The following is a 24667-nucleotide window of genomic DNA, read 5'->3' as shown; positions in this document are numbered from 1 at the left end:
ACAGTCCCACAAAAACAACAAAAAAAGCAAATTATTTAAGCTAAGGCCAAGAAGTCTAAAAATTTGGCAATGAATACAATGAAAGAGTTAAATGATTATCTTTTGCCTTCTTTTCCCCTCTAGGGAATGTATAACAGCCTACTCCTTCTCCCAGAGTTCATTGTCCTCTGTTCCTCAACGGAGTATATAATTCCCTGGTTTGAAATGGCCACCTTTCTTCCTACAAAGCTAAATCTAACATCACAATTATAAATATTTCTTTCCAAACTCTTTGACACAACCTTGCTATTGTAAAACAAGGTTTCCATTTTGTGAATCTAAGATATAGCACTTTGTTTTCATATTTTGAACATGTATTAGTTATTTTTATTTGTTTGAGTAAACATTATAACACTGTCATATTTATGTTTCCATTATCTTTTCCATGCTTCTAAGACTCAGTACAGTTGTGCTGTGCATAGTGAATTTTATACAGAAATGATAACTAATGTTTCTTGAGTCAATGTTACTGACTCATATTGTAGTTTATATGTATCAAGTACCCTGGACTCTGGAAGTGTGCTTTTAATGAACTGAGATGATTAGTAACTTTTTTAAAATCTTGGCTTCTAGGAAAACCAAGTTTGAAATATTTTCAAAGGATACTATCATCAGTACTTATAAATAAAATGACTGGCTGATCTTAGGGACACTTCCATACTTTAGTATAGGAACTGAAAGATTAAAGTCAGAAATGTTCATTTCCATGGAATGGTTAAGAGGAACAGTGAGGAAGAACATCTTTGGTTCAAGAGGATTGTGAGGGTTTGTGTGGATTACACTTGTAACCATGAATCACAGAGAATTGTAAATAAACTTGGCACAAAAATAACTCATAAAAACATGCAAAACCTTCTTCAGTTGAATATACTTTTTACAATCTCTTTGTCTTTTTTTATGAAAATTAAGAAAATGGGTTTTACTACATACCACTAGGTTTCCTATCACCATGACCATCATGAAGACGGTAAGGCACATGGTTTGGCCAGCGACCTCCATGCAGTCCCACATGGTCTCTATCCACTCTCCGCACAGCACACGGAACACGATCAGGAAGGAGTGGAAGAAGTCATGCATGTGCCACCGTGGGAGTTCACAATCATTGGAAATCTTGCAGACACATTCTTTGTAGCTTTTGCCGAAGAGCTGCATGCCAACCACGGCGAAGATGAAGACGATGATGGCCAACACCAAGGTGAGGTTTCCCAGAGCCCCCACTGAGTTGCCAATGATTTTTATTAGCATGTTCAACGTGGGCCAGGACTTTGCCAACTTGAAGACGCGGAGCTGAAAACACAAAGAAAGAAGATTGTTAGTGCCCTGTCTTTCAGAAGCATCTACAATTTACAGCAGAAATCTTCAATGTACCTCTCTCAATTGTATAGCGATGGATAATGTAAGTGTCAAATGATCATCCAGCAAATGTAGCAGATATTTGGTACCATGGGGGAATTTTTAATTCTTAAAACATTCCATACTGTAAATAAAATAATTATATTACATAGTTTTTGAATTGGCATTTTCATAAGATATGACAAATTTTCTAGAGTTCTGCACAAGCACATGGAATATGCCTTTAAAGAACAAAGATTTTTAAGATTATTGATGATTAATTAGTTGAGGCTCATTTTGACAAGTAGAGACTCTCTTTATTTAAAAGTCCAAAGTGAATATATTTTTTCAGTGTACTGAAAACATCCCACTCAAGTGCATAACTTCAGGTGATATTAACACTTAAATTACATAAGGTATTAGGGTAAATGAACTAATTTGGAGTAGATTGTTTTTAATATAGTTGTATCTTTTACTTGCTGTAACATTAACCTATATTTATAAGATTTATTATATTCTAAGGATAAGTACTTGGACTTAAGTAAAAAGTTGCATATTTCAACCTTGATATCTCCAGTGATTTAATTAATCAAGTCATTACAGTGTGTTAATGTTCCTCTACCACAGGGCTTGGCACATTGATTGTGTGAGCTCATAGAGGTCTGTAAAGTGCTACTTACACTTAAACAGCTGCAATATTTTATTTCCAGTGTTTCAGTAAATGTCAGGCAGAGAGTACTGCATTATTTAATTGCATCTAAGTGACTCAAATAAGTGAACATAAGCACCATAGTGTTTGATTTATTCCCAGAGAATAATTTATGCAAAAGAACCTGACACACTAAGCAAGGTGTACTGATATTATGTTTCCTATTTCCCTAAACCTCATCACATTATCACAAAGGTTTACTAAACATTTTTTTTAAAAAGTAGTTACCCATACTACTGATCAATCATTCATATTTTTTCTTCTCTATTTCCTGCATCTTTCTAGCTTCAAACTGTGGCTCCTTAAGGATGAGGGAAAGAAATAATAGCTTCTAAACAGATTTAGAATAACAAAGTCTTGAGACTATATAAATCACCTACAAGAACTTGTCATTGGTAACTATATACAACCTCTTTTACTTAAAGATAAATCACAAAAAGTTAGAAAAATCTCAAAGTAACAGCACAATAAAACATACCAAACTTTCAATAGAAATGTGTCAAATGATATTTTGTCTCTTAATTTTCAAATATCTAAAAATTTACAAAATATAAAGTTTAGTTCAAAGACATTTTCTCTACAATTCACAAAATATAATCCAGGCAACTCTTTTCAGACAGTGGATTTTGTAATTTCCTGACTTGGCTAAAGGAACAAATGTTTGGGGGGTGGGGGTTCTTGGTCAGCTTCTTCTTTTCCTTTGTACGCTGTTACCTGTTCCAAGTCTTGGCTTCTAAGGGGACAAAGTGGGCAATGAGCCCTTGATAGGGAAAACTGTCCTACATCTCAATGAAGGAAGCATCGTGCATGGTGATACAAACCTCAAAGAACTGGGATTACTATGGTGTGTTTGTGATTTGAATTTACCTGTGATTCCCTTTTTCTCACTCTCCATTAGAACTGTATTTGATTACTGAGGAGAGAACTGCTGACTGTTCATTTGAATAAACTAAAGCTATGATGAAGAAGGAACTACAATCCAGTGGAGAGGCAATCCAGTTTGTTTCAGAATTGCTTTCAAATAACATTGTAATTATGAAAAAAAATTCTGAAACTATTATCAGATAAGAATGAAAATGAATTAAATTAACTATAAAAATAAGTATTATGAGCACGTCTAGTTAATTTACCAGCCGAAACGATCGGAGAACTGATAATCCTTCCACGTTTGCCAAACCAAGTTCCATTAAACTAAGGCTCACAATAAAACCATCAAAAATATTCCAGCCTTCTTGAAAGTAATAATATGGATCCATTGCAATGATTTTGAGAAACATTTCTGCAGTGAAGATTCCAGTGAAGACCTAAATGAGAAATGTAGTTTATTACATGTGTAAGTACTCCTAAAAAGTGAATAACTTTTAAGCAATTATTGACCAACAAATCAACATTAACTTTCGAATTTTAAAAACTGGTTTGGGCCAGGCGCTGTTGGCTCAAGCCTGTAATTCTAACTATGTAGGAGGCGGGGATTTGGAGGTTTGTGGATTGAGGCCAGTTTAGGCAAAAAGTACAAGAGACCTTATCTCAACCAATGACTGAGCACAGTGGTGCTTGTCTGTCATCCCAGCTACATGAGAAGGCACAAATAGGAGAATCAAGGTTTGTGCTGGCTTGGATATAAAATGAGACCTCATCTCAAAAATAACCAATGCAAAAAGGGCTGATAGAGTGTCTCAAGTGGTAGAGCACCTGCCTGGTAAAGTGCAAGGCCCTATGTTTAACCCTTAGTACTGCCAAAAATGTAAAATCAAATGAAATGTTTGGCTATAACAAATTGTGCTCGCAAATGGTTTGTGTTTAAACCAGTATTTACTTGCTGTCTAAGTATTATCAGTCAAACAGTACATGAATTCAGACAAAAGTACTTCATCTTTTTTACATAAAACATGGAAATTGCGATCAACTGCTTGGCCTTGCCTTTGACCTCTCTAGGTCTCCACGACCTCACCAAACACCATCAGTGCCGACTTTAGTCATCAATACAATGGACTGAGTTCCTCTCACAGTCCTGTAGCTAAAACTAGTGCTAAGGAGACTTTATGTAAGTTGTAATAAATATGGTAAATAATAACCCCATAGATGGTGAGGATGTTAGACAAAGCAAAACAAAACCCCCTATTTTCATGGCAAAAGGGAAGGCACACTTCCCAGTCTCCATTTCTACTCTCTACTATTATCTAATTCTCCTTCATTATCTTCATTTTTCCATTTCCTATGCTCTCAGTACTTCCCATAGTCAACCTGAGCCTGAACTTTGTGTTTCCCTGTATCAAACCATTTTCATCCACGTCCATACTTTATTTTTTAATTCTTGTTAAAAAGAAAGTAGTGCTCCTGTTTTGAGCTAATCTCTCTATTTGTGTTGTGTGTCTCTTTGGACTTCACAAGGTATTTACTTTATCAATTGACCTTACTCTGGCTGCTTTCTATTGGAATTTTTCAAGAAGCAACAGACACTCATTCCCTCCCATCTTGAAAATACCACCACATTTGGCAAATAAACTATTTGCACTCAATTCCTCCTGCTGCCATCACTTAGCATCTCCTTATAGACAAATTTCTTTAAAAGATTGCGTACTTATTTAAACTCTTTAGTTACATTTTTCAATTTACTCCTATTCAACTAAAATTGATTTTACCTAAACTGGCCTCTGGATTCAAGGGTAGGTGTGGCCCAAAGTGATCTCCATACATAGTGAACTGGGCAACCTACCTCAATTTGTAAACAAATTGTAACCTAACCTAAGAATACACCATTGTAACCAAGCTATCGAGTCTTTGCCAATCTCAAGATGATCATCCAGCCAATCAGAGGCTGAAAGCTGCCAAAACATAACCACATTGTTTCTGTATATCTTTTTCTTTTCTCTGGCTATCAAGATAACCTGCACATGCTTCCCAGTGCTAGAACCTCTTTCTCTTGCACAAATAAACTTTGTTACAAGTCTCAGGGTTTTTGTTTGTTTGTTTTTGTTTTTGTTTTTCTGTTCCTTTAACACTCCACAAGCCATCAATCAACATAAACTACTTTCACCAACCTCATCAATATAACCAGCATCACCATCACTTGACCTAATTAAAAGTTTTACTACATAAACTGCACTTTTAGAAGTTTTTAATATTGTTTTATGTTCCTTGTTTACCAATATATTTTCTGTTTTTAGTTTTATAAATTAATCCCTCCTTAAATGATTTTACTTGCTGTTCTTCCCCTAACAAATTACTCATTACTGAAATTCAGTCTCTCTAAGACCCTTTAAACCTAATTTTTCCTTTTATAATATATTACCTTAAAACCAAAAAACCCTATATTTTGAAATCCATTTTCCTGTTCAAGCATGACACCTATGCTATAAACTACATATTCACCTGAAATTCAATATCTTCATTTGCATAACTACGTCACAGATGCTTCAAACTTAAAGGTACAAAATTCACCTCATCACTTCGTTTGTACAACCTTGTTTCTCTTATATTTCTTAATTCAGTAAAAGGAACCTCTCTCTACCTAAGGCATCAAATCACCAAGAATCAGTGATTTCCCCAAATATCTCTTGAATGCTTCAAATGGAAATATACCCACACATGCATTACAAATTTAGTATTTTTTTCTCATTTAAAAAAAAATCTAACACACAACACTTATTTTGTCTGATTTCCAAGTATATTTGCATACTCCAGGTTCTCAAAGATACCCCTTATGTTTTACTTTGGAAACTTTACTGTTTTAACTTCCACACTACTGCTTCCCTCCATATTGATTTTTACAGGTAATTTGAGACGGGAGGTGAAATTCATTTTCCCCATATATTTATCTAAGTATTACAGAAATTTTGTTGGTAACATTTCTTTTTTTCTATTCAATTTATTTGGTGTTTCTATCAAAACTTTATTGACATATAGTTTGGATCGACTTAAGAACTCTGCGTTATGTTCCAATAATATCTTTGCATATGCTAATACTACAGATTCTTGATTAAGGTAGCATTATAAGAAGTCCTAAAGCCAGGTAAGGTAATTTTTTCATTATTCTTTTATCAATATTGTTTTAGCAATTTTAAGTCCCACACACTTCTATATAAATTTTAAAGTCAAGTCAATAATTTCTGCAAAGTAATTCTGCTGAGATTTTGACAGGGATTGGGAGATGAATTTGGGAAGAACTGATTTGTTAATAATCCTGAATCAATAATATGGATTTAATAATGTTAAATCTTCCATTGTATGTACATGGTAGATAAAATTCATTCATTTAAATCATTTGAAATTACTTGCAGTTATGTTTTTGTAGTTTTCAGTGTAGATGACTTGTAATAATTTGCTAAATTAATGCTAAGCAGTATGTGGGTTTTTATATATTAAAGAAAATAAGTTCATGTAGTTACAATAATTATTTTGCTGGAGGCTATACCTCCATCCCTATTTTGTTCAATTTAATGCTAAGAATTTAACCTTTTTTTGGTCCTACCACAAATAAAATTTTCTTAATTTCATTTTCAGATTGTTCATTTCTAGTCTATAGGAATATAATTGATTTGGGGTATTGATCTTGTATTCTGTAACCTTAATGAAATCACTTATTAGTTCTAACACTTTGCGTGTGTATATCATAGTACTTTCTAAATATAAGGTCCTGCCATCTGTGAATAGAGTTTTACATCTTTCTTTCCAATCTGGATGTCATTTATTTCTTTCTCTTGCTTCATTGCCCTGGATAGTCTTCAATACAATGTTGAAGAGAAGTAACAAAAACCGGCATCCTTGTCCTTGTCTTGCTCCTGATTTCAAAGTGAAAGCATTTGATTTTGCTATTAAGTGTAATAATAGGTGTGGGGTCCTTTTGTATGGCCTTTATCAGGTTGATGAAGTTTCCTTCCATTTTAAAGCTGATGAATGTTTTTATCATGAAATAGTTGGAGTTTAACAAGTGATTTCTTCTATTGAGATGACTGTGTTTTTAAACTAATATGATATGTTACATTTACTAATTTTTAATCTTGTTTCAACCTTGCATTACTGCAATAAGTGCCATATGGTCAAGGTATGAAATTCAACAATCCAAATATGATGTGTAGGTGGTTTTACTTATATTTTGTTGAAGAGTTTTATATTTTTCTCATGAGGACATAGCTGGTATATAGCTTTCTTTTCATCTAATGTTTTTATCTGAGTTTGATATCAAGATAATTTTGTTCTCCTAAAATTAGGAATATTGCCTTCTCTTCTATTTTGGGAAGAGTAAGTTAAGGTATGATGTTAACTCTTCATTTAACATTTGGGAAAATTCAACAGTGACACTATCTGAGCCCAGGCTTTCCTTTGATTATCATTTTAATTTTTACTTGTTATGAATTTATTTAGATTTTCTTCTTTTAACATTTTACTAAGTATTTTATTCATTTTGTAAGTTTTTACAATCGACATAAAAACTATATGCGCATTTGGAATACCCATGTGATGTTTTATATGTACACATTGTGTAAGGCTGAATTAGGGTAAACTTACCTGTCCCCTCAAGCATTTATTATTTCTTTGTGGTAAAATACTCAAAATCCTTTCTTCTAGATGTTTTCAGTACATCATCATTATCTAGAGTCTGAAATAAACACCAAGGCCTATGGCTCTTACATAACTATCATTTAGTAAACTTCGGCCAAACTACTTCTCTTCCTCCTCTCTCTCCTGCCTCTGATCTCAACTTCTGTTAGCTCAACTTTTTCAGATTCCAGATATTAGTGAGATCATGTGAGACTTGTCTTTCACTCCTGGCTTATTTCTCTTAACATAGTAACCTCCCCCCCCAATTCAATCCACCTAGTTGCAATCCTTTTTGTGGCCAAATTAAGTATTTCATTGCTATACATATCCTGTATATTCTTTATCCTTTCACTAGTTGATGGACACAAAGTTGTTTCCATTTCCTGGCTGTGGTGAATACCACTGCAATAACCTGGAAGTGCATTTTTCTTTTTGACATACTAAATTTGTTCGTTTTGGCTATTTACCCAGCAGTGGAATTGAAATGTTATATGCTAGTTTTATTTTTGTGTCAGAGGGGCATCTCCATACTGTTTTCTGCAAAGTCTATACTAATTTAAATTCTCACCAATAGTGCATGAGGACCCATTATCAGATTATTTGCAAATGACATTTCAAAATTTTCTAAGTTGGCCTATTTTACAATAAGCATATTCTAAAGAATCTATTCTAAATTCCTTTGAAATATGTCAGAACTATTATCATAAACCCATAACCCTCAATCATCTTTCTAATGAATGAGCAATTTAAATTCAATTCCAAGTCAAATTCCAAATAAAAATCTCTGAATCTTCTGCACTAGGTTTAAGAGTAGCAATATATTTTTATTATTAAAAAAGGATTGCAAATTTTGCTGTCTTTGTGAGCAACGCCAGTTAGTTGATGTTTTATTTGAGAGTGACACATGAAATTAACAAAGGCAATCATGAACATTTTCAATGGGAAGAGGAGGTCCCAAGGAGTCTTACCAGATTCCCGACAGAGAGCACACTGCTGAACTGCTCCGTCATGGGGTAGTGCTCCATGGCCATGAACAGTGTGTTCAAGACAATGCAGATGGTGATGGCCAGGTCCACAAACGGGTCCATCACCACCAGGTTGACCAGGTGTTTCACCTTTAACCATGGCTTACAGCAGTCCCAAATCAAACACATGTTAGCAAACTTATACCAGCAAGGTGGACATTTCTGTCTGGATTCTTCAAGTTCTGGAAGAAAAAAGTTAGAATACTCATGAAAACTGTTAACTTTCTATTAAGCAATTATTGGTTTAAACTAAAAGCAATTTTGGAAAAATCCGAAGTTGTTGAAAAGTGTTATAGGTTAATTTCCTGAAAGAACCAGAAAAAGCTTCTGATGGAGTTGTCACAGGAAGGGTGAGTACAGAAAGGCGAGTACACATTCTAAATTTTTCTCAGGTAACCATAGTTTCCAAGATTCTTTCTGCAATATTAAGCCTTTTGATAATTATATACAAACCACTAGAAGTGGCAGGACTTTCTATTACAAATACTTAAAGCCCATCAATGTTGAGATATAGCAAGAGGTATATGTTATATTATTGAATACTTCTTAGGAGATATGTTAAAAACCTTAATCAACTATGTTGAACTCAGTTTCTTTGATTAGATGTACTTTGGGAGGTTCTAATGAGATAATTCTTTTGGTGTTACTATTTTCAGTTAAAAAGTCTCCTATTAATATTAGGCTTCATTTGATAGAAGGTCCCTGATCTCTATCTACATACCTCAATTTAACTAGAGGGCACAAAAGGAAAGGAAATACCTAACCTAAAAAATGGAAGTCCTTATTATTAGAGTAAATCAACATTTCACAAAATGAGATTTATGTATGAAATAAATGTGTGAATAAAATGCAAATTGATTTTAAGAGATCACACATAGAATCCATACATTTTCATGGCATGCATTTATTTTAGTGCACTGAAATCTATATCATATCAAAGCCATGACATAAAATTTCATCTTAAAAAATTTAAGAAAACTAAATAAATTCCAGAGAGAAGCAAGCAGTGCATACACTTTTAAGACAATACATATTTGCTAAGTATTATCAGACTTTTGGATAATTAGGAAGTAGAAAATTATATACCCATTTTCTTTTGATAAGATGGTCTCTTAACATACTCCTGAGTGAGAAGGAATACAAAATTGGTTGTTTTCTTCCAATATCATTATTGTACACCATATTACCTGCTTATCCAAGCATGGGAACATCACTACTTAACACTGAAATGGATGGAAGGTTTCTTCTTTTTTCATCCATGGCATAATCAACTCTGGTCATTCACTTTAGTATTACTAGAAAATCCCTCCACACCTCATATGAACTAAATTTTATAAAGAAGGAAGTGGCTTGATGATATTTTTTTTGTCTGCTAATGTTTATTAACTACTTATTAACACTATAAAGTTTATCACTTCCTTAGAATAAATTGATTTACTATTTATTTCTAAATTTTATTAAAGGTCACTCTTCAATTGTCTCTTTGGATGTTGAAATTCTTCAAGTGAATATTTTATTTCCATTTCTTTTAAAATGTAATTTGGCCAACTATAAAGAATTTTTGAGTCGTAAGTCAGGGAAGAAACATAAATATAATGGTTATGCATTAGTTACTTTGTAGACACTTTAAAGACCCCCAAATAGCCTCATACTTGCCCCGAAGATAAAAAGGAAATATCATTTACAATGATTAGTAAAAGAGAAACTACAAAATCTCACAAAGCCTGTATATTGTCAGAGAAAATTTTTAAGAAATTTACACTAGCTATGACTTAGTAGATAAAGAGAAGCAAACAGGTATAACATAGAAAACATAAATCAGAGAAAAGTTCAGAAGGGGAAATTCAGCAGGTATTTTTCATCTTGACACCAGGAAAAAGTGGAACAAAATTGTTTTAAGTTCTAAAATAAAATCATTCAGTTATTCATTCCAAAACAGAGAATCTTACACTTTGTAACAAAGCATCCAGGAGAACTACAGCCACCTCTCCATTATTCCTGCATGGGTTGTCAGACTGAAAACCTTTCACAGCTATGTTTGTATCTTTTGCTGGCTCACCTTGATTCTTCTAGTGTTTTTGCCTCACCTCATTCCCCAAGATCCTTCAAAAAGGTATGACCAGAAAATATTTCTATATGGTTTTGCATTTAAAAATAAGCTTAAAAAGCAAAGAATTCCTTTCTGTCCATCCACTACTGCTTCTTTAAGCTCGAGACTATTCATTGCTAAGGACAATGAAGATTTGGCTGTAGTTAAAAAGAAGGAAAACAATAGTTGCCAACCGGATTAATGAGCCTGGTTCATAAAGAAGGAAGGTAGACTAAATCTGAGAAGAAATAACCTTCAAATAAACAGATTATAACAACCAAGAAACCTCCCCAGCATTATCAGGAACAAAAGTACTGTTTTAAAGTCAGCTTCAGGATTTATGTATGTGCTAAATATTGCTGCCAACCAACCTTGATCAATGCCACATTCAAAGTGTTCAGCTATAACTGAATAAAGAAAAGTCAGGCTTTCATTCTACAAACCAATGCAAAACAGAATAAAAGCTAACCACTTGTCTTTCACAAAAACACAAAGCCATTGGCTCTCACAGAGGTGCGGCAGAAATTAAAAACAAAACACTCAGCCTGTTGCCTCCTAAGCTCCTTGTTCCTAGAACATCTTTTTCATCCCAAGTAACTCCGTGAGACATTTCCATGGAGGAAGATGTGAGTGTTGTGAACAAGTCCAATCTTGTGATGGTTGCTAAAATAATTTCTTATGTTAGCTCAAACTTAATGCTATCAGAAGTGCAAAGTATGACTGTTGGTTTAGACTTACCCTGTCTCCTTCTCTACTTCCTGCTTGGGGGAGCAGACATGCTGCTGACATCGGTAGCAGAACCACTGGCAGCTCCCTCAGTGGTTTTGCTATGGCAAGGAGCAGAAGCCCAGAGAATCTTCAAAAGATTTACCTGGAGGGATAGGGAGGAGCAAGCTACTGGCAGCTGGGGGGGAAGAAGGAGTGCAAGCTAATGCAGGCGAGGTTGGGGAAGAACGTACTAGAGTTTAATATTTCATTGAAATCAGTGAAAAGATTCCTGACACTGCATTAGGACATTATGAAAACTGGGTATTGTAATACTGTCATGTTTGTGATGTAAAAAGTCAACTACGCTGTAATTTTTTTTTCTGGCTATAACTTTAGACGTTGGGGTATTTGCATTAATATCATGGAATCTTTGCATTCAGACTGGGAAGGAATTATTCTAAGTATCTAACCAATCACAAGAGAAACTAACATCAAGAAAGGCATGCACAGACTCACTATTTCTCAATCCCATTCTAATTATTTTATCTTTCTCCTTTGACACACACACACACAACGCACACATACAAAACACACACACAAATATACTTTCACATGTGGGAAAGGGGGCAAGGAAGAGTTGTAAAATCAGAGAGATAGATTATATTTTATGTGAAAATAGGAAGGGAAAATCAGAAGAGATGGGAAGAGATGGGCAAAAGGGAAGAATAGAAAACATTTTACATAAAAGTACTTTTCAAATAGTTGAAGATGACAGTTGTTTGAATTCACTTACAGCATGAAAAGGCAAAAACGTGAACTTACAAAAGCACAAGAGAATAATTACTAGTGATAATATTTATTGACTCTCTTCTGCATGCCAAATACATAATGCTTTAGATATGATGACTTACTTAATCCTTATAACAACTTTATGTCTAAACATCATTATCCATATTTTACTGGTGAGAAAAACAAAATTTAAATCACAAATTAACACATTTAACATATGGTAAAGCCAGGAAGTGATCACAGATTAAGCTGTCTATCCTTAAAGTCTTTATTTTGATATTATGAAATCCAGACTTTGGAACACATTTTTAACAACTTAGATATAATCTGCAAATAAAGAGAAAGTGGATGTATTGTAATACTCTGGCCAGGATGAGACAAAACTAGGACCATAAAATTTTGAACACTTGGCTTCAATGAGGTGAATATCAAACCGTAGTTGGCATTTTTCACTTATATTTCCAGTTAAATTGATAGATTTTTATCATTTATGTCTCCAGCAGTTAATACAATTCAAAAGGGTTAACATTATCACACTGGCAAGCATTTATCATTTCACTTTTTTCAAAGTCATGCACATGAAAAGCTTTAAGACTTCAGAACTTAATTATGAAAGAAATATTCCAAATATGCCTTCAATTTGTAGCAGTTTCCTGGAAGCTGAGTGTAAAACTCTAAATAAGACGGATCAATGTGTCATACGTGGATTTTACTTTGACCTAGTAAAAGAAATAATGATGGTATAGTAACAAGTTGGGAAGTATTTTCTTAAAATTTATAGACATGTCTTTGAATCATTACCAAAGTACCACTAAGTAGCTGTGGAGTAAGAATTTTGACATACCTTCCATAGTATTGGTCAAAATGCTGGCTATACTCATTGCTCTTTGTCTTGATGTAGGATCTTCCAACAAGTCCATGGAAACGTGATAGGAACTGGATCGTCTCTTTCTTAACTCTGTTTCGGTAGTCGTACCCTAATAAACAAAATTTCAGACAAAAAAATTACATTATTCTTGAGGGCAGCAAAACCCAAATGACTATAGTAGGTATTACTTGACTAAAGGTTCACCACACTTTCTCAGGTGTAAACAGTTCATTAGGATTTTTCTGGGATTATCATTCTTGGCAAGTGTTTTAGAGTCCATCAGGTCTTCAGCCTTCTGGGATGCTTGGATTTGCCAAGGTGGTCTTTCCTACTCCCCCATGCTTGAGTTTTGGGCTGGAGGAACCATGTCTACAATTGGATAGGTGTTCTTTCACCATTTCAACCAATCGGACTGAAGGCTTCAGATTAAAACATATCGTTCCTTGATTTACACCTAAGTTCAGTTGTTAGGCCTTCATAGACATATGTTCATTAACCTTTATATATGAAAAAATAGTTTCCCATGCTTCAGTAATAATAGTTCCCTAAAATGTGTTCCAGATGTAAAATCCTTGTATTAGAGACAGATACACTTTTCAACATTTTTAATAGCAAAACTAAATTATAACTAATCCATATCCTTGTCTTCCATTTGCAAAACAACTCTATCCAAGATGGCCCATCCTTTGGCGAATTGGTGTCATATCTTGAGAGTTTCTATCATATCTCAGGATATGACACCAATTTGGGGGGATTTAATTTTTAGCAAACAGAATGATTTGACACTTTCCTATGCTAAAATGAACTCACCAGGATTTAAAGATGGGTCGACATTTATTACTACTTAAGAAGTTCAAACAATGAAGGTAATTATCAAAGGGCAAAACTCAAGCATTTCAAATGCAGGTCTGATTGTGTTCAAGATAAATAAGTTATTCTTAGTTCCCTGAGTATTTTCACTATTTCTAGAAGAACAATGTGAATGCTATTCATCTATCTTGACCTGTTGTGATGTGAGCAATTAAAATTACTTTTATCTTTATTGACTTGTATATCATGTGCATATATATTTAAAACCAAAATTTCCACTGAATGATATGATCATCACTAATATTGATAAACATCCATACAGGTCATCTAAAATTAATGTTAAGGTAAAACAGAAGTAAATCAAATGTGAAAAGAAACAACCTCTCTCTGAAAATAAAATTCTCTAAATAAAAATGAAGACTTGCAGAATTTAAAATATCTGGCGTTGGCAGAGGCAAAGTTTTAAGAAAAAAGCACCAAGGTCACATAAAGGTTACCTTGTCTCTTCTCCTGCATGCAGAACCATATATAGAACTCCAGATCTGTCTAAATTTTAATGATAGATTCTTAAACCTCTAATAATATTACTGAGGAAATTTTTTCTAAGCTAAATTGTCTCAATTGAATTTATGTGTAAAGTTGAGGAAACTGTGTTCCTGGAAGGTGCCATTTGTCTGCAGCTGTTTATTTTCTGCTGTCATCCCCTTTCTAAGTCTCCCAAAGCTGACATCATTTGTGTGCCACTTCAGCTCCTTTGTGCAAAAGTGCAGTGACTGCCACAAAATACCTGCTGGTGAGACTAAAGGAAGGAAAGAAGCAGGAAGTAAAATGAAGACATTAGACTTTGCTTCAAACAGGCCCAAATTTTGCCTTCTGGCATTTTTGGCATTCTCTTGATAGGAAGGAGATTTATTTGAACTGGCAACAAATGCCAGCCTATTTCTGACAGTCTGGCCTTCTCTTTGTATTTACCCAAATAAATTTTTTGTTTCTCTTTTTGGTTTTCCTTTTTGATGAACATCAAGATGAGTGATGGTCATACTTTATTACATGTGAGAACCATGTGCAGTGCTTATGAAAAGAAAAAGATTGCCAGATTTGTTGTCTGCAATGTTTCATTCTGAGTAGGTCTGAGTGGGCCTGTGAATCTCCACTTTTTAGAAGCATCCCAGAAGATTCTGATGTGAGTGAAGGATACTTTGAGAAACATTAATTTTAATGCAAATGTTTATTCCCTTAATCATCTCCTCTTTTCCATTTAAAGGAATTCCATGGGAGACAGTATTTCAATATGGATAGAATGTAGGTTCCATAGCCAGCATACCTGGGGTCAAATCTTAGCTCCACATGCACAGGCCTCAGTTTTCTCCTCCACAAAATGGGAAGAATATTAATAACTATCACAAAGGGCTGTTATGAGGGTTAAATGAATTCACAAATGTAATGCTGTGGACAGTGTCTGGTACAGAGTTGGCTATAATTATTATTTAAGAAAAGTTGACATTTCCTCTTCATTGTTCCTGGTTCCTTCATGTCAAAGCTCTACTTTTCTCATGGTTTTCTTTCTCCCAGGCTGCTTTTCTCTGGGAGAAAGGGATGGGAAGAGGCCCATGAAAAAAGTGAAGCAGATTGATGAATATTTTTATAATTCAAGACAAGAATCTCCTCTGTGAGGTGACTGGAAGCTAACTCTGTATCATTTTAATGGGGTTTTGGAGAATTTGTCCACTAATAATAGAGTTCATAGGAAGGAGATTTTAATATGATTCAAAAAATTATAAAATGTAATCAAATGACATTATTTAATATAAATGTTAAGAGTGTCTTTTGTTCTGTGAAGAAAATGTCAATAATATTCTGACAAATGTCTAGTATTTAGTTGAAGCCCTTTTTCATGTGCTCAATTTGGGGCCAGTTTGTTTACAAAATGAATTCATGACAGCTATATGAAAACTGAAATCTGCTCTAAAAATTATAACATGTGACTCCATACCATCTACACTTTTTGAGCAACTTCTTTACTACACAAATTTATAATAGTCATTTGACTGGGTGCTAAAAATGTTACAGCACTATAACCTGAAAAGAGAGAGATATATTTGGTAATAGTATCTGCTTGGAGGGGAAGTACCAAATTGTCATGTTAAAGGAACAATGACAGCAAAGTCTTTAAGATGAGAATTTATATAATTTGTGCATATTAATTTTCTTACATTCAGTTCCATTGTACTAATTACACATTGTTGCCTTCTGGTAAGTTCCCACTGTAGTAATAATAATAAAAAGGTAAAGTTGTAATATGTATGACTTGTCTTACGGTTTAATTAATTTGTAGAAAAGTATGTGTAGAAATATTTGACGGGATAAATTTATAATTTGATAAATTCATCTCCTAGCCTTTGAAAAACAGAATCAAAAACATTCTTAGATATGGAAATAAAAACCCACCATCCCTGCCTGCACCAGCCTTGCACATCCTTCCATCACCTCAGCTGCAGCTTTAACTGGCCTCACCTCAGGCAGGAGCTGCCCAACTGGAGACGTGAGGGCAGAAGGGCCTCCGACCAGGGACACCACCCCATTGCAGTCCACAGCGCTGTGCATCTTCCCATTCATGGGCAGGATGGGGAGCACCCTGGAAGCGCGGCTGGCCTGGCTGACATTGCTGTGACGTCGTTCTCCATGCTTGTGTGGCACAAACAAAGAGTCTCTTCTGCTGTCATTGTCCTCGAAGGTACTGTGCTCATCGTCAGCAAAGTCATTCTCAGAACCAATATCCTTGGCTCGACCTCGGAAGCTGAACAGGCTCGCCCTACTGTTGCGTCTTGGAGAGAAAAGGGAGCCTCGGATGCTCAATAAAGACTGAATAACAAGAAAAGAAAAGAAAAAAGATGAGCAGAATTACAGTCAGAGTCTGAAAAATGTGACTTGACCTTTGATTTCATAGCTTTTGACTAATCTAAGGTCAATTCATTGGACAGGGGAAACAAAGGCTCCTTTGTTCATAGCAGGTAGCATTCCAGCACTACTAGGTTCACCTCTTTTGTTTTTCTTTTCCCTTTTCTCCCATCCTTCATTTTCATCTACTCACTCATTTTCTTCTACTTTACACATGCCTTAACATAGTCCACAGAACTCCCATGCCATTGTTTTGTCTTACTACTGACACCAAGAACTGAAATTTTTGCTAGGCCATCTTCTAAAAGCTAATTTTACTTAATTCAATGAAAAGCAGTTAAATACACATCTACATTTGGATTTTTTGAAGTGGAAAAATATATTCGGTAAGAGCTCACAAGTGATCACACCCTGATGCAGATCTTCCCACACAGGAAAATAAAATCAATCTTGCTAGTGGATCTGCTTAATTATAGTACAGGGAGCAGCTTCTTCCCTTCCATTGCATATTTTTATAATGGCTTTCATGAATAAATTAAACAAATCAAGCTGAAATAATTGTATGATTCATTCCCTGATTTTTCATGCTTCTGTCTGTTTCAAGAAATCTGAAGGGCACCTTCTTAACAAAAATCCGATTGTCTCTAAGAATGATCACAATAACTTACATTTTCTAATTAATGACCTTGTTACTACTTTCATGGATCACGCTGTTTTCTTAGCTGTAACAACACTGAGAAGAACAACTTGCTACTAGTAAAACTTCCCTCTAGTGAACACTTGTTTTTATTTGGACGTATCCACTTTTCAATTGACTGTACCTCTCTGGCCCTTAAGAAGTTCTCCTCAACTCTTGGGTTGTTTAACTTGGAAGGCACTAACCCCAAACCCTGTCTAACAGTGAGACAATGTCCCAGACCAAGCCAATTAATGTATTTTATACTATTAGCTTGAAGAATGGATTAAGGATAAGCATGGATTCTGCATGGCTTATTGAGAGCCAACCCTTTCTTTTACTATGATTGAGAAAGAGGTGCTTTTACAATTGAAGTTGCTGGAAATATTGGATCTAAGTTCCAAGCTTCACTGGGTATCTTGCCACTGCCTGGGAAGAACCTGAACTGAAATATGGAGAAAGGTTTTGTTGTGATAACATGATTTAATCTCCTGAATACAGCCATTCTTAAAGCTACTTGAAGACATTATTTACATGATCAAATAACTTTTCTTTGCTTAAGTTATCTTGAGTTAGATTATTTACAGAAAGAATACTAATTTCATCATTTAAATAGTATTAACTTAACAAAAAGAATACTAATTTTGTCATTTAAATAAGATTGATTTATCTTTTTCTCCCCAAAGGATTTGAAGCCAAATAAAATTATTATTTTATACCCATATAGCTTTTCAATTTCCTGAACCATAAAAATACTTTAAATTTTCTTTTCAGGTAATAATTCTTCTCAACTATGTCTGTATATATCTATAAAATATCTAGAAATGTTAAACACTCTCCTGTTATGTGATCCTGTTTAATATTTACAGAAAGAACCACAAATAAGATGTACCTGCTCCCCCAACAAAAGTAATTTCTCCTTTCTTATTGCTGTGTTTTTCATCCTATCATTAACTTTATTAGTAAGAGTTATTCTTTTTCCTTTATTGTTTTCCATATAAGCTTTTATCTTTTTAAGCCTCTCCAGGACTACCCAATTTCTTTCATGTCTTTTTCTTTCTTTTCACAAGGAGCTTTGAAGTAGCTATGAGGATATTACAGATATAAGACTTATAGGATTTATGACCTAATGGTTATCATTAGTTCAAAAATAAAGATTAAAAAGAAATAAAGTAAAAAAGTATGTATATACATGCCACTTTTAGTAGAGTTTTACATTTTAACAACAAGTACTCCATTCAATTAGAACCATAGAGGGTTGGGAGGAAATAAGCTATGAAATTGCACACAATATTTCTCAAGATTCAGAAGTAAGTTTTACATGTGACAGCTTTTTGAGAAGCGATTGCACCCCATCTATTAGAATTAATTTCAATTACTTATGTTTCATAAATTCAAATGAAATACTGTGAGATTGATATTTGATTGGAGATTGCACCTTTGATTTTTCTCCTCTTCTCTCTCCCACACTTACAAATCAAATAGAAGTCTAAGAACTATTTCACAATTCTACAACTCTACTGAGAAAATTATAATCTTTCAGTAAAAGCTTACATTATGTATTGTTTCAATATGAAAGCAGAAATGGTTATGAACACAATATGTTTTCCATCATGTCACTACATAGTTCTTAATCTTTTGGAGACCGTGACCTTTGAAAAAAAATCTTACAAATCCTATGGACCCTCCATCACTACACCCAGGTTGAGTATATTTATCTGACTTGACATTTTCAGTATTACTTCCAGGGCTTGCAGAGTGGGGTTAATGTGATTTCTGGGTTCTTTCTGTTTCCTTTCCTCTCTCCCACTTCTCTTTTACTCTCCCTCTTCATCTTCTTTGCCTAACTTGTCTGACTATTTCTTTATCAGGAGAAAAATTTTCAGTATTTAGCTATTTTTAAAAGTACTTAACTATTTTTATACAGAGACTGCTTAAGATACAAATATCAAATTGAGGCAGACATGCCATGTCATGTAAGTCAGTGATCAGCTATAATGTCCAGCTACCTAGGAAACGGAGGAATGAAGAAGGGACCACTTGAGGAAATGTTACAATCATGAGCAAAATTTTCAGAAAGAGATGAGACAGAGTCCATCTTTTTAAGAATTCACTATTTTGCCTAGTATTAGTTCTACTGAATTTGAAATAAGGCAAATTGAAGAGAATCTCTGGGCACCAATTGATATGAAACTTCAATTGCACCAAATTTAGGTTATAATTTAGACAAATTTAGGACCAAAAGTAAGGATTTAATCAGAAATAATCTACCTTCCTCTTTCCTTGTTTTTTTCTTTCTTCTTTCCCTTCCCTTCCTTCCTCCTTCTTTTCCTGCTTCTTTCCTTCTTTCTTCCCTTTGCAAAATGACCAGTACTTTAAAAAGGGAATTTGATTTTTAAAGGACTCACATTAATTGATTTATATTTCTACTAATGGGGTTGTAATGGTTATGACAACAAAATGAAAAAATTAAATGTTTATATTTAGTTAAAAGCAAATGCTATTTTAAATTTGATTTCAACTTGAATTTATCCTAGCTCATAATGTTATTTGGATTTAGAATGAATTAGCTAATCTATAAAAATTTACACATATTAAATGTAACGTTATGTGAGACTGTTCATACTACAAAAGGTATAAAGAGTAAGTATAATTCTTTATATGTGTATCTTTAAAATGAAATAAAATTATAAATTTCCTCATCAGTTTTGAAAGATATTCTTTTGATGTTGCTTGATAAAAGAAAAAGTTCAAGGGTTTCAATGCCAGGCAAAGTTTGAATCCTGTCTCAGCCCTTAATAACTGTCTGACATTAGGCAATTACTTAACGTCATTGAGCTAAAACTATAGTGAAAATGATACTGTGCAGCAAGGTTAGCATTAATTATAATAATGTAGAAAGAAAACACCTGAACCAAAGCCACAAGCACAGAGTAAGCCTGGAGAGTGCAGGTGGCCCTGAGGATAGCACACTGGTGTTCCTAGTTGCAAGAAAAGCCCATGCATTTCACAGGACTCAAATCCAGTGCAGAGATTTGGTCTGATGACAACTGCTCCTACATGACAAACTAGTATTAAAGAAGATATCCATGGCATTGCTCCCCATACCTTGGAGAACTATAGTCAGGCACCCTTTTCAAACAAGATCTATTGTTTGAAATTGAACTACTCTAGGGACCTGAAAATGCGGAACAAGTCAGGAAGACTGGAAACACCCTGCCCCAGGGTCTGGGTGGGAGATAGTCATGAGAGGCAGCTGAGGAGAGTCAGAGGGTCAGACACAACCTGCTGAGAAGTTTAAGTAGCAGGGGTATCAGGCTGTGGAGAGTGGAATGGTCAGTCTCACTGAGCCTTGCCACCTGTGGAAGGTGACTGGTCTGCCTCCAGAGTTGCCCCCCTTCACGTGTGGTTTGCTACTGGGTGAGACAGATAGGTTTGAACTCAGTCCTGGCATATTGCTGGATTTCCCCAGCTTCCTTCTCACAGGGTGGCTTACTGCTGGGAAAGATCTGAAAACCCCGAGATCAGCAAGTGGTGTCCAGTTCGCTCAGGTCTCTTCCTCCAGGGCAGAACTTAGTGCTCTGTCTGCTTTCCCCACTTCCTGGTACACTTGGGAAGTACCCCGTGGCATAGACATTTGCTCTCCTAGATTCACTGATGAGAATCTCTTGATCTAATGGGAACCTGTCTGACCACAGGTTTCAAAGCTTGTTTGGGATAAGCAGTGGCCAATAATAAGCAAAGAAAAGAAGCTTGTAAAATAAATGTAGCCCTGCTGCTGACAACATGTCCTTGACTCAGTGTGCATACAGTGCCAACCTGTGCAGTGGGAACATAGGAACCACAACAGACTTCAGATGTAACCCACTATCTCCCTCCCCAATCTGGGGATTCCAATATTAGAGGACTCAAAAAGAAACTTCTTTAATTCTTTATCTTCTACATAATTTTTCTTTTTTACTATTATATCTTAATACTGTTTTTATTATATTGTTAAAAATCTTTGTTTCCATTTTTATTCCTATTTTTAATCTAATTTTGGTTATATATTTTTCTTGATTTTGTAACTGGATTTTTTATCTCATTCTTTTCCTCTGCCTCACATTCTTTTCTTGCTTTTCTTTTTTTCCTTTATCTCTTTTATGTTTCTTCTTCTTTCTTTTGTTCTTTTCCCTATCCCCTTCTTTATTTCATTATTTTATTATTATTTTGCCTACCTTTATTAAATTTTAACTTCAGTTTATTCTACATTATTTTTGTCCCCTTCTTCTATGGTTATTGATGATGTGGTGGTTTTCTTTAGTTGGTTTTTATTATATTTCTATACCTGATTTGTTTTAGTGTTTTTACTGTTATAGGGGTTTGTTTTTGTCATCTGAGTGTACTGGCAATTGAGTCCAAGAGAAGGCTGCTCACTAAGAAGACTCCATACAACACCTAAGGAGATGTCCAAACTAAAGGATACTGAAATCACAACACAGAAACACAAAAATATGAAAAAGTAAGGCAGAATGCTTATCTAAAAATTCACAATTATTCAATATCCAAAGGTATTGAAATGCTTGAAATGCAAAGAATTCAGATCCAGTTTTAAGAATCAGTGACCTCAAGTAGGATTCAAATAGACAGATGAATGAAGCGAAGAAGTCAATTCAACACTTGAACAGGAAACAAAGCAACTTGGATGAGAAATTCAGTAAAGAGATAGAGATTCTGAAAAAAGGAAAACTTAGAAGTGAAAACTCAATATATCAAATGAAAAACTCAATTGAAAGCATTACCAGTGGACTAGACCAGGTGGAAGAAACAGTATCAGACACAATATTCAAAACCTCTGGAACATGATTAAGAGATCAAAGCTGTGAATATTTGGTGTAGAAGAGGAAGCCAAGATACAGAATAAAAACATTGAGAATCTGTTCAATGAAATTATAGAAGAAAACTTCCAAAATCCAGAGAAAGATATCAACATCTAAGCACAGAACCCAAAGTGGATATGAGCAGAAAAGAAACTTGCCAGGTTACATCATAGTAAAGATTTCAAAGTCCAGAACAAGGAAAAAAAATACTGAAAGCTTCAAGAGAAAAATACCAAGTTACATATAATAATTATAGCAGATTTCTCAATAGAAACCCTATAAGAAAGCATATGCTGATGTATTTCAACACCTGAAAGAAAATAACTATGAACCAAGATTACTATATCCAGAAAAGTTTTCTCTTAAAATTGAAGGAGAGATATTTACCTTCTGTGATTAGCATAAACTAAAACAATGTATGACCACTAATCCAGTATTGCAGAAGATACTTAAGGGAATAATGTACACAGAAAAGAATGATACACACAATCACGTGGGTTCAGGAAAGAACAAATCTCATTGAAAGACTAGATAAATAAGAATTAGAAAAGAACCAAACATTATTAACTCAGTAAATCAGCAAACCTCTAAGATTAAAATGGCAGAAATTAATATATGCCTTCCAATAATAACCCTAAATGTATGTGATCTTAACCCTCCAATTAAAAGACATAAATTGGCTGAATGGATTATAAAACAAGATCTGTTTGCTATCTGTAAGTAACTCACCCCACTGCCAAAGATATACACAGATTAAAAGTGAAAGGATGGAAATGATATTAAAAGCAAACAGAATCAGAAAGTAAGGAGTAGCTATATTCAGCTGACAAAGCCAACATCAAGCTAAAATTAGAAGTACTAAAGAGGATGACTACACAGTGTAAAAGGAACAATTCATCAAGAAGATATAACAATTATAACACTGGCAGAATGGCTTAAGTGTAGAGCACCTGCTGAACAAGCGTGAGGCCCTGAGTTAAGCCTCAGCACCACCAAAAAAAGAGAACTCCAATAAATCTTCATTAATTATAACAATTACAAGTGTATATTTACCAAAAATTTGTGCATCAAATTTCATAAAGAAACACTATTGTACATAAAGGAGCAGATCCACATACAATAATATTGGGTGACTTTAGTGTCTCACTTTCATTAATAGATTGATCATCCATACCAAAAAATCAACTAAGAAACTTCAGAGTAAACTGAAACATAGATCAAAATATTTTAACACAGAATTACAGAATATTTCATCCAATAATTATAAAATACATATCATCTCAGCAGTTGATTAAGCTTTCTCCAAAATAGATCACAGTTTAGTCTACAAAGGAAGTTTTAACAACTATAAACAAGTTGAAATATTTTTGTGTCTTATTGTATTATAGTGGAATACAACTAGAAATCAAGAGAAACTATAGACACCATGCAAACACATGGACAATCTACTTCTGAAGGATCAGTAGGTCACTGCCCAAAGCAGGAGAGGAATTAAAATATTCCTAGAGTCAAATGACAATGAAAACGCAATTTATCAGAACCTTGTGATACCGCAAAGACAGAGGACAGAGGGAAGTTGATAGCTATGATAGCTACATTAAATAATCAGAGAGATCGCAAACCAAAAGTTAGGAAAGAAATAATAAAGATTAACGTGGAAATTAATGAAATGAAGGCTAAAATAATAATACAAAGGATCAATGAAACAAAAAGTTGGTTCTTTGAAAAGATAAATAAGAATGACAAACCCTTAGCCAAACTAAAGAAAGAGAACATCCAGATTAATAAAATTAGAGATGAAAAAGGGGATATTACAAGTTTTCACTAAAATCTAGAAGATTATTAGAGAATATTTGACAACTTATTTTCCAATAAATTGAAAAATATAGAAGACAGTCTATGACAAAATTCAACATCCCTTCATAATAAAACCCTGAAGAAATAAGGACTAGAGGGATCCTTTCTTAACATGATAAAGGCTATATATGACAAAACTAAGACAACATTATAGTAAATGTGGAAAAAACTGAAAGCATTTTCTATAAAACCAAGAATGAAAGAAGGGTTTTAACTCCTCCCATTGTTATTCGATGTCAACCTATTCATATATATATTAGAAAATTAGAAATCTATTATAATATATACATTAGATAATTAGGAAATTATCAGATCTGATAAACACTTTCAGCAAAATAGGATATAAAATCAAAGGTTTTTGATGCATGAACAATAAACATTCTAAGAAAGAGATCAGGAAAATGATCTCATCAATAATGGTCTCAAATAATTAGAATACCCAGTAATAAACCTAACCAAGTAGGTGA

At 34.2% G+C, this 24667-nt stretch overlaps 1 protein-coding gene across 4 annotated transcripts in view; it reads right to left on the bottom strand.

Moving 5' to 3' along the window:
• Positions 1–24667, bottom strand: part of Scn2a (sodium voltage-gated channel alpha subunit 2) — a 167314-nt gene that overhangs the window by 46775 nt on the left and 95872 nt on the right. For all 4 annotated transcript variants that reach the window (XM_074070999.1, XM_074071002.1, XM_074071000.1 and 1 more), the window contains exons 12-16: positions 16425–16772; positions 13077–13209; positions 8590–8828; positions 3211–3384; positions 970–1326 (exon numbers count right to left, since the gene is read on the bottom strand). In XM_074070999.1, the coding sequence (XP_073927100.1) occupies positions 970–1326; positions 3211–3384; positions 8590–8828; positions 13077–13209; positions 16425–16772 (1251 nt within the window). The remainder of the gene's footprint in view (positions 1–969; positions 1327–3210; positions 3385–8589; positions 8829–13076; positions 13210–16424; positions 16773–24667) is intronic.

The sequence above is a fragment of the Castor canadensis genome, chromosome 4 (genome assembly GCF_047511655.1).
Source record: "Castor canadensis chromosome 4, mCasCan1.hap1v2, whole genome shotgun sequence".
Classification (NCBI taxonomy): Eukaryota; Metazoa; Chordata; class Mammalia; order Rodentia; family Castoridae; genus Castor; species Castor canadensis.
This window is presented reverse-complemented; position numbering and strand designations above follow the sequence as displayed.